This window comes from Carassius gibelio, chromosome A1, assembly GCF_023724105.1.
Source record: "Carassius gibelio isolate Cgi1373 ecotype wild population from Czech Republic chromosome A1, carGib1.2-hapl.c, whole genome shotgun sequence".
Taxonomy (NCBI): domain Eukaryota; kingdom Metazoa; phylum Chordata; class Actinopteri; order Cypriniformes; family Cyprinidae; genus Carassius; species Carassius gibelio.
The window spans coordinates 36,188,379-36,200,003 of record NC_068371.1 but is presented as its reverse complement, the minus strand read 5'-3'; the positions used below and the strand labels follow the sequence as shown (position 1 = coordinate 36,200,003).

The 11,625-nt window shown below is 34.8% G+C and overlaps 1 protein-coding gene across 1 annotated transcript; it reads left to right on the top strand.

Annotated features, from left to right (window-relative positions):
• Positions 1-1,246: 1,246 nt before the first annotated feature.
• Positions 1,247-9,854, top strand: LOC127943164 (adhesion G protein-coupled receptor E3-like). Its single transcript, XM_052539775.1, has 14 exons — positions 1,247-1,250; positions 1,388-1,444; positions 3,105-3,136; positions 3,325-3,402; positions 3,552-3,738; positions 6,831-6,947; positions 7,067-7,248; positions 7,348-7,512; positions 7,587-7,793; positions 7,871-8,103; positions 8,482-8,548; positions 8,635-8,726; positions 8,806-8,968; positions 9,143-9,854. The coding sequence occupies exons 1-14, from the start codon at positions 1,247-1,249 to the stop codon at positions 9,200-9,202; spliced, it is 1,644 nt and encodes a 547-aa protein (XP_052395735.1). The 3' UTR covers positions 9,203-9,854.
• Positions 9,855-11,625: the final 1,771 nt, after the last annotated feature.

The following is an 11,625-nucleotide window of genomic DNA, read 5'->3' as shown; positions in this document are numbered from 1 at the left end:
TTAAAACTACACTATGGAAAAAAAAATTAAGTGAATTTTAAATCTACTAAGTGCATATAAAATTTGAAAAACTATACTCTGTAGGCACACACAGACATCAAGAACCAGCATATGACTCTCAACAGTGGTGACAATCAACAAAATGTTGCATGCTGGGTAACACCTTAGTAAAAACTCCAGTCATGCACTGCATTATGAAAAATTGTCACCACTGTTGAGGATCGTGTGATAAGTGTGTTTGTCTAAAAACTTGAACTGATTGTCTCCATTTGTGTCTTTCAACATTGAAGCATTGTGATTTTTATTTTTTTTAACTTCAGTTCAGTAATAGCTGAGTGTCAGTCTACTATCCAAAGATAAACACAATTTCATGATGTTCAGTCAACATGAGTTATAAGCAGAAAAAGCATAAGATCATCTGTTACTGCAAGGTTCAACTCAGCAATGCATATATGTTTGTTGCAAAAACAACATTGCAATTGTTTTGAATCAAATTGGTTTGAATTAGTAAAAGGGTCAAGACACTACTTAAAGCAAACCTTGACCACAATTATGGTGGCATAGTGTTTTTTATTTTCTTTTTTACTTTTTTTTTCAGTTGAAGGCTGTGGCTAAATTCAGTTGTAGTTATTGTGTTTCGCTTTACTTCAGTGATGTTGATTGTTAACAGCAGATGTTCATCACTAATGCACAATCATCATTTAATTAGTCACTTAATTATCTCTTTAGCTTTTACCCTTTGAGGACTTGAATATGACTTGAAGACTTGCTTGTGACTTGAAAGTCCCACCTCTGATAGACAGAGCCGTAGACCGCTGACAAGCCACGCCATATCGCGTTCATTATCGAAGGCGATTCATCTGCGATAATGAACGCGATATGGCGTGGCTTGTCAGCGATCTACGGCTCTGTCTATTAAATGCCACTCCAATTATAAGCAGATGATGGAGATTTTAGCGGTGATCACGGAAGCAGCTTTACTGATTAGATGCGCATGATCATATCGTACGATATATCGCCCAGCCCTAGGTTAAAGTCAGTTGTAGTGCTTGTGTTTCTCTTTTCTTCAGTGATGTTGATTGTTAACAGCAGGTGTTCATCACTAATGCACAATCTTCATTTAATTAGTTACTTAATTATCTCATTAACTTTAACTCTTTGAGGACTTGGGATTTGACTCAAGACTAGTTTTTGCCTTGAAAGGAATTACTTGTTTCCTCCTCTGATGGAATCAGCTCCTGAGTTCATGGGTGGAACAAAAATATGGCAGGACTTTAACTCTTTGGCCCCTGGATTACCCACCTCTGCATATTATATTCACATTAGCCATTTTATTACTTGTGTGTATGTTGATTCATTAAGATTCATCAGTGATTATTTATTTCAGCTCTTCCTAACATCAGCAGTACTGCTACAACAATCACACCAGCGACAAGCTCAGCTGGTAATGTAGTCTGATGTCTCCTCTGTTGAGTGGTTTTAGGATTTGTTGAAATTAGTATTTGTATGAGAAAAGAGTATGAAACTTGCAGTTGTAGATTACTGCAGCCACAAGCAGGCCATAGCAATGCCACATGTCAGCCAAGAGTAAAGAAATTAACCAGAAATGGACCTTATCTGAGCCACAAAATCTGTGTATATTAAATATGAAGTAATATCAGCCTTAATAAGCCTGTTAACAAGCAGAACCACTGAAGGAAAGAAGAGAACAGAAAAAGAGATGACAAATATATAGTAAGAGTTAAGAGCCCAACTAATGATAATACTAATCACTGTTATGGTGACACATATTAGAGTTAAAGCTCATAACATTTATTGTTAATTCTCAATAAAAACTTTTGTAGATATCTAACAGAAATAAAGTCAATCTGGTTAGTAATAAGTGAAACTGGTAACGCTGTTTGTGGAGTTGTTTAATCCTCCTCTGGTGAGATCTCCAGATATTCAATGTCTTCTTTTATCTTCAGTTGATTTCATCTAAGGTTGTAGCTGAAGTCCGTTGTAGTTCTTGTGTTTCTGCTCATCTCTTTTCCTGTTCTCTTCTTTCCTTCAGTGATTCTGCTTGTTAACAGGCTTATTAAGGCTGAAATGACTTCATATTTAATATATACACAGATTTTGTGGCTCAGATAAGGTCCAGTTCTGGTTGTTTTTTTTTTTACTCTTGGCTGACATGTGCCATTGCTATGGCCTGCTTGTGGCTCAATCATGATCATATCTGTGGTCTATAAGTTGGTTCTCACTGTTATTTATCATACTGTGCAGGTAATAAGATTTTCATGAGCCCTTTTTATTTATTTTTTTTGTGTGATTGTTGATTCATTAATGTTCATCATTCATCATTTGTTTCAGCTGTTACTAACATCAGCAGCACTGCTAAAACAGTCACACCAGAGACGAGCTCAGCGGGTAATGTAGTCTGATGTTTCCTCTGTTGAGTGTGTTCTGTTTTGTGTTTTCAACCACATTACATTTATTATAGGTTTCAGACATTTAAATTAGTTGCTAGCAAACAAAAACAAACAAAAAAAAAATTTGTTAAATACACACTTATGTTTGTGTGTTTGTTAAATGCACTGCTGTCTCATGAAATCTTCAATAATAATTATTTCAATTAAAAGCAGACAAGGTGTTTTATTTATATAGCTACACGTAGGTAATTATAAAGTTCACTATATTATTTTCCTAGTTTCATGGTGTGAACCCCTCTTCCTTTAATAGTCCATTACACAAACACATCCGGGATTATGATGACTGTTAAATCATAACTTACTGTTCTGTAACATTGTGTGCAGCTGATTATATAAGCCCTTTGTATTGTTTGTGTGATTGTTGATTCATTAAAATTTATCAGTCATCTTTTTTTTCAGCTGTTACTAACATCAGCAGCACTGAAATGAATGTCACACTAGAGATGAGCTCATCTGGTAATGTAGTCCAATGTTTCCTGTGTTGATTGATTTTTTTTTTTATTGTGATGTCAAGTTCATTTAAAAATCTTGATCTCAACTGTTACGCTCCTGTGGATTAAAGAAAAGAAGGCTTGTCTTTTCATTGGCTGTGTTTTAAAAATATTGTCTTCATGTTGATTTCTGTCTTTATAGTTATAAATATAACACTGCCGCAAGGATGCACCGTAAGTTTAGTTTTTGTACATTTAAATTTTTAGAGTTGGACTCCACAATAATAGTTCAAAGAGCAGTGCAATAAGATTTGCACTGCGGATATTTTAAAAATGAATGTGCTTTTCTCTTTATTGCCAGATTTTGTTTATTAATATTGCAAAGCATGATTAAAACCACAGATTCTGTTCTGTGATTTTAGAGTCAGAACTCTGGAGGGTGCTTTCAAAATCTTCTTGATCAGATCGAGAACATTACAGCTCAAGTGCTTCCTTTGAATGTAAGTCTTCAAAAAATAAAAATAAAAAGAACATGAAGATAAAATAAAAAGTAAAAATGTGTGTCAGTTACATATTATGCTGTCTTATTGTCTCTGTTGACATTATAACTATTTGTACATTTTAACTATTTGTCTGATCAATGAATTAGACTGTGAAGGACATTTTGACTTTGGCCTTCAACGCTTCAGAGAAGATTTTAGGGTCATCATCATCAAACCCGGCTGAACTAGCCTCTTTTGGAAACCGTGTTTTAAAAACCAGTGAGAAACTAATTTCTACATTAGTGAAACCGACAGAAACAAGTGACAGTGTCAATTTTACTCTTGCTGCTGTGGGTAAGTATAAAGGCAGTTACTATTGCTGATAAACCTGAGATATAATCTACATTAATGCATCTTCATACTCAAGTGGTTTGCTTGCTTACTTGTTGTGTTGTTTTTATCACCCTTGTGTTATGTGGGTAATTTACTAAAATATCATGTGTTGCAACTAAAGTTTTTATACATACATATTCTCCAACAATTATTTGGTGTCAGTCAGTGTTATAACGCGTACTGCATGATTGAATACTTATACTAAAATACTTTATAAACCAAGCATAAAATTGTCGTCAGGAATATTCTGAACAAAAATATTATTTTATTATTAAATATTTAAAAATTTTCGATTGCCACCGGCTTTAAGAATTTCCATTCACTGATTGCTGTGTGATATTTCTACCTGCTGCTAATGTGATAATTTTCCAGATCTCTAATCATTTAATTGGTAAGCTGTAAACTTTAATTTTTTTATAAGATGTTTTAGAAGGAAGATGAAATAATCAAAATAAGTTAAATAAATGTGGTCTTGTTGATAAGTCACATCTCTGTCTTTATTCAAGTCGAACCAGCAGGGTCCTGTTGTAAGCACTTTTTATTAATTTTATTTGGGGTATTTCGTTTAATTGTTCTTGGTGGTGGCAGAACCTACCCACCAGGCACAGGATGTAGACTCCAACGTCGGTTAGACGTTGGATTTTGGTTGAAAATGAAAATCAGGTGGACGTCTAAATCCAACGACTGTTTGACGTCAAGCTCCAACGTTGGGCAGATGCTGAATTTTGGCTGGAATAAACACCCCCACAAAAAATAATCAAAAACGTTGAAATGCATGGCAGTACACATATTACCAGCTTCACTTATTACTAACCAGTTTGACTTTATTTCTGTCAGACGTCTACAGAAGTTATTTTTGAGAATTAACAGAGATTTAGATGTTGATGTTTTATTTGTAAATGTTTGATCACCATTATTGTGATCAGTGTTTGCTTTAGTTGGGTAGTTTGACTCTTGGCTTAGTAAGTTTGTGGTTCTTGTAATAGTGTTTACCAAAGCACATAATTTGTTATAAAAGGGGCCATGAACAAATATAAGGTGATATAGTTTTCATAATCATGAAGAAAAATTGAGAATAATTTTTCTTGTCATTGACCCAATTGTTAATGAAGAAACAATACTTTCCTCCTTAAGATCAGACATACTGATTTTTTTAAATGCATTTTGAGAGAAAAATCTTTTGAGACACATAGACATCAATGATGTGACACACAAATTGTGATTTTCTTGATTGGTCATTCTGCTTGTTAACATCAGGTGTCTTCAATAATGCTCAATCATAACTCAAGTAACTTCTTAATTATCTCATTAACGTCAACTCTCCTTCAGTGTTACTTTTAACACTGCTTCAGTGTTTATATGTGTCCACACTCTGAGCGTTAAATTAACACTGCACTGTAAAACCCGACAAATAACTTAACTCAAACCGTTTGAGTAAACAGATTGCCTTGATTTAAACCATGTAAGTTTTTAAACTTTGCATTCAAGTAATTAAGTGATTAACTAAGTGCTGATTGAGAATTAGTGATGAACAGCTGCTGTTAACAAGCAGAATCACTGAAGAAAAGAGAAACACAAGAACTACTACAACTGACTTCAGACACAGCCTTAGATGAAATCAACTGAAATAAAATAAATGAAATCTCTCAAGATCTGATTAAACAACCCACAAACAGCATCACAAGCTCCACTTATTAATAACCAGAGTGACTTGATTTTTGTCAGACGTCTACAGAAGATCTTATTGAGAATGAACTAAGGTTTAGTTGTTGATTTATTGTTTCATTTGAAGTAACCATATTAGAGATCAGTGTTTGCTTTAGTTGGGCTCTTGACCCTTCACTTCAGTCTTTGTGTTTTCTCTGGTTGTTGTAACCACATGTTTCTGAAACATGTTAGTTGCATCTCAAAAGCCCAGAAGAAATACTATTAGCATTTTTTACTTAGCCCATTGATGATAACCATCAAATATTGAACTGTATGCAGTGTGATCTTTGATGAAATGGGTGTTGTGTAATTAGTTAGATAATATAGTAAAAGTGATTCTAAGAAGCAGTGGTTCTGTGATTATCAGTTAATATGACAAACTTTCCAAACACTTTCTAAATCATCATTTAATTAGTTACTTAATTATCTCATTAACTTTAACTCTTTGAGGACTTGGGATTTGACTTAAGACTAGTTTGTGACTTGAAAGGAATGACTTGGTTCCTCCTCTGATTAAATCAGCTGCTGAGTTCATGGGTGGAATAAACATATGGCAGGACTTTTACTTTCTGACTCCTGGAATGTCCACCTCTGCGTCTGACAGAAATAAAGTAAGTTTGGTTATTAATAAGGGGAGCTGGTGATGCTGTTTGTGGGTTGTTTAATCAGATCTTGAGAGATTTAATGTATTTTATTTCAGTTGATTTCATCTAAGGCTGTGTCTGAAGGCAGTTGTAGTAGTTCTTGTGTTTCTCTTTTCTTCAGTAATTCTGTTTGTTAACAGCAGCTGTTTATCACTAATTAACAATTATCACTCAGTTAATCACTTAATTGCAATGTATATCTGCTTTCAGTGAACTCAACTGAATTAAGTTCAGAGTACTCATAACTGTTAGTTTTTACAACTTAAATGGTTTAAGGCAATCAGTTTCCTCAAACGGTTTGAGTTAACATAACTTGTCAGGTTTGAGTGAGGCTGTGTCTGAAGTCAGCTGTAGTTCCTTTCTCTCTTTTCTTCATTAATTCTGTTTGTTAACAGCAGGTGTTCATCACTAAAGCTCAATTATCACTCAATTAATCACTTAATTACTTAATTGCAATGTATATCTTCTTTCAGTGAACTCAACTGAATTAAGTTCAGAGTACTCATAATGGTTAGTTTTTTCAACTTAAATGGTTTAAGGCAATCGGTTTCCTCAAACGGTTTGAGTTAACATAACTTAAGGATATCTGTTTACTCAAACCATTTGAGTTAAGTTTACTTGTCTGGCTTTGGCAATCGGTTTACTCAAACGGGTTTTACAGTGTGGAGATTCTGCTGTGTAACTGCATGTGTTCTATATCAGAGGGTCAAGTCTTCATGGTTGGACCTCGGGTCACCTTAGATAAAATCCCTCGACTCAACACTACAAATTCTTCTGTGGACATCGATCTAATTGCGATTGCCAGGAACAACACTGAAAGTATTACATAATTTTTGTGTGATTTAAAAAAAAAAAAAAAAAACTAAAAAGGGACATCAGAGCATTACCACTAAATTTACATCATTTTTTAGTATTGCATTTTTGTCTCTGTCACACAGGATCAGCTGCTGTGGCTTTCATGAGCAACAACATGATGGAGAATCTACTGAAGCCAGACTTCTTCAACAAATCCAATGACACAATTAAAACCATGATGTCCACTGTGATCTCAGCTACTCTTCCCAAAACCACCAACACTAAACTAACTAAACCAGTCAACTTCACCCTCAAACACATCAGAGTGAGAGACTGAAATGTGCTTTTGTTTTATCAGAGCACTGATGAACATCTGAAAACATTTAATATTCAATGTTCTGATACTTTCTTCATCTTTCTGCAGGAGTTTGATCCCAGCGGTTCTCTGTTCTGTGTGTACTGGAATATCAGCGAGTGGATTGTAGATGGTTGTTCTGCTTTAAAGTCCAACAGCAGCCACACTGTGTGTTCCTGTGATCATCTGTCCACATTCGCTCTCATCATGCAAACCAGCAGCCGTCAGTCAAAGGTACAGAACATTTCTAGTGTACACTGAAGAACAGCACAGATTTGGTTCTCATGTTCTCTCACATGTTTTCTCAGAGCGACTCTCAGCTGGATCTGTTGAATTTGGTGTGTGTGTCCGTGGGGCTGGTGTTCTTCACTTTGGCCCTGTTGACCTTTGCCCTTTGTCAGTGGAGTCCTGGAGTGAATAATGTGGCTCGAATCAACATCTGCATCAGTCTTCTGTTGGCTCACCTTCTGTTTCTGCTCACACAGCAGTTCCTGAGCCTCATACGTCCTCAGCAGGTGAGAATGATGAAGGAGCCCTACAGCTCAGCACAGACTCACTGAGAATCATCATAACCATCTCTCATGGTCTCCAGGTGTTGTGTGCCATGATCTCAGGCCTTGTGCAATTCCTGTTTCACTCCGGATTTGTGTGGATGTTCATTGAAGCTGTGCTGCTCTTCATCTGTGTAAAGAACTTATCACAGATCAGCTCCAAAAAGAGGGAGGTGCTTAGCAGTGGATTCCTGTGTGTGATTGGATATCTGGTTGCTCTGGTTGTGGTGTTTGTTTCTGTCAGTCTGGTTCCTGAAGGTTACGGCAGTGAAGAGTGAGTTGTTGTTGTTTTTAAAGTAATTTGTTTAGAAGGAAGTAAAACGCTCAGAACTGTTTTCTGCTATCTGATGAAACACATTCTTTTTTACACAGGCTTTTATTGACAAATCTGATATCAACATTCAACATATGAAATAGTATGTTTTAATTAAATTAGGGGTGGTGTTGGCACAGTGGATAAAACACATGCCTTTGGTGTGAGAGACACGGGTTCAAATCCACTGTGAGACACCAATGTGTTCCTGAGAAAGACACTTAACCCCTAGTTGCTCCAGAGGTGTGCGACCTCTGACATATATAGCAATTGTAAGTCGCTTTGGATAAAAGCGTCAGCAAAATGTAAATCAGTTATTATTTGTTTCCCTCTGAACAGTTGCTGGCTTAAACATGATAAAGGTTTTATCTGGAGTTTTCTAGGTCCTATTTGTGTCATACTAGGAGTAAGTTCTAAATATTACAGTTTTTCACTTGGGCTGTTGAAGCCAAAAAAAAAAAAATCATTCAATAATTTCTTCTTATTCTGCAGTTAAACACAGTTCTCTTCGTCATGATCGTCATCACTCTGAACTCAACTCTCAAAAAACTGAATGCTGAAGTTTCACAAATGAAACAAACCAAGTAACAAACATTATGATTTATATGCTTCGTAAAATAATGAAGAAGCATTAACTCTCTTTCTGTCTCTGTTTCTCTGCAGGATCATGGCGTTTAAAACACTGGCTCAGTTTGTGGTTCTTGGTTGCCCCTGGATTCTGGGTTTCTTCACTAATGACAGTAAGGGGCTGGAGATCCTCTTCCTGATCTTGAACTCCCAGCAGGGAACCTTCATCTTCCTGATCTACTGTGTCCTCAATAATGAGGTCAGACTTTTTTCCATCTATACTCTATAAATAAACCAATAAACCCCCAGAGACAGTGGCTGTAAAGTAGTTTCTTACCTGTTTGTTATAAACAAACTCATTCTTGTTTATAAGTTCAGAGGTCGTATTGATCTCATGAAGTCACTCAGCTCCTCTCGTCTCCTTCTTGTTCAGGTCAGGCAGCAGTACAGGAAGTTCTTCAGATGTCTTTGCAGTGGACCCAAACAACTCTGAGGACTACAGAATCATGTCTAGATATTGCTGAAGTGCCATTATTATGCATTTGATGTAATTCTAAAATGTACAGTTTAGTAATCTGGGTTTTGACCAGGTCAGGACTACTTCTGTAAATCCTTAACAATTTTTTAGGATGTATAAATCTTAATGAATTACCCCAGATCACCTTTCTTGATATTACAGTTTTAAAAACTTATATGTTCTACATCAGTACTTATTTTGAAAAATACAAGATTTTCTTGGTGGTGGGAGTCAAGCATATTTTTACAGCATCAATAAAATGTTCTGATAAATGCCGGCAAATTAAAATGCCCTCCTGAAAACTATTTTGTGTGTACATGGAGAACAGAAAAAATCATGACTTTACACTTTACAGTTTAAGTAAATTTTTTAATCTATTTTAAATATATAAAGGCTTGTGTCAAATAGTTAATACATTTATTAATCTTGAACAATTTTGTTTGTGGTCAGAATATATATATTTTCTTTTTTAGCCTACTTTTGTGTATATTCATATGACTAAATTTATTTTCAGAATGGAGTGTCACAGCTTTTATAGTTGTAGTGGGTTTACCTTCATAAATCTATTAAAGTAAAGGAACAGCTGATGTTTCAAATTTTAAAGTGAATCTGTATTGTCATATGACTTGTACTTTAGTAATAAAAGACATGAATGATGATTGATATTTGCTTTCACTTTTTTGTACAAAATTGTGTCTTAATAAACAGTGCGATATATTAATTGTATTTGTGAACGCATTTTTTCACCATTCCCCAAAAGACAAAAAAAAAAGCTTTATATAATTATTGATTCTAATTTGAGAGGAATATCCTACTTTGAATATGAAATACTACACAGCAAAATCTCCAGTGTTAATTTAACACTCTGAGTGTGGAGTCTGTGGACTCATATAAACTCTGAAGCAGTGTTAAAAGTAAAACACTGAAGCAAAGTTGAAGTTAATGAGATAATTAAGAAATTAATTGGGTCATGATTGACCATTATTGAAGACACCTGATGTTAACAAGCAGAATCACAAATGAGAAAATCACAATTTGTGTGTCACCATTATAGTGGTCAGTGTTTGCTTTAGTTGTGATCTTGAACCTTCAGATGTTTACTTTAGACTTTGTGTTGTTGTGGTAACAAAATTATAACATACAGACCAGAGCAAAGGCAATCATGTGTGCTATTGATTGTGGTTTATTAAGTGGAAAAAATAGATAGCAATCCATCATTTTTGGCACAATATGACATGTTTTTAAAAGTTAGTGCTACATAAAGGAAAACAATTATTTAGTTTAGAAACACATACATCAGGAATCAGCATGAGCATCACAACAACGGTGACCATCAAAAAAAGCATGTTGTAGCCAATAAAAACTCATCCATGGCTCCAATCATGCATTGCGGCATGAATAAATTATGAGCTGAACTGTCTTTTTAACTTTTTATTCTAACTATATTTTATTTTTGCTGTTTTTATGTGAAATTTTAGTATCTTGTTTTGTGATGTTCAGAGTAGATCTGTTTGTCTGGATATGCTGTTTGATCATACATTGATTATTGTTATCTGTGAATGCCTAAAATAAATACTTTTTAATTATAATAAAAAAAAAATCAGAATCACTTGCAAGAGATGGCTAAAAATGATTAGAAAATGCAGACACTTCCATTGTGGAATCAAAGCTGTTACAATCAATAATGGAAGTTTTATTTAGAGAAAACACTGTAAAATAGTTCAGTAACTCAGGTCAAACAGCGATTACATTAAAACACAATCATCACCACCAGATGACTTTTGCTCTTGACTTGCAAAACAAATTTTTCAAGTAAAAATCCACAAGCCAAGATCCCAACTAAAGCAAACACTGACCACTATAATGGTGACACACAAATTGTGATTTTTCTTGGTTGGTGATTCTGCTTGTTAACATCAGGTGTCTTCAATAATGCTAAATCATAACTCAATTAACTTCTTAATTATCTCATTAACTTCAACTCTGCTTCAGTGTTACTTTTAACACTGCTTCAGTGTTTATATGAGTCCACACTCAAGAGTGTTAAATTAACACTGGGGATTTTGCTCTGTAGCATCTGCAATATGACTAAAGTGTAACTGTCACATGAAGTTTTGGTTTCAGTTTCATGTACTTCTAGTTTGTCTTTGTTTTTTTGTTGTTGTTTTGTTTTCTTTGTGCTTCATTGGTTTTTCATGATTCTTCATTGATTACACACATATGTTCATCACTTTTTCATGAGTTCTCTGTGTATTCCATACATTGCCTGATGATGTTTCGTTGACTCTTATATGTGTATATCTCTCATTTATTTTGGTTTAATAAAGGTTGCATTTTCAGGGGCCGCAATCCTAGGAACGAATTTCTAGGAGCATACACTGTTAAAAATCGCTGTAAAA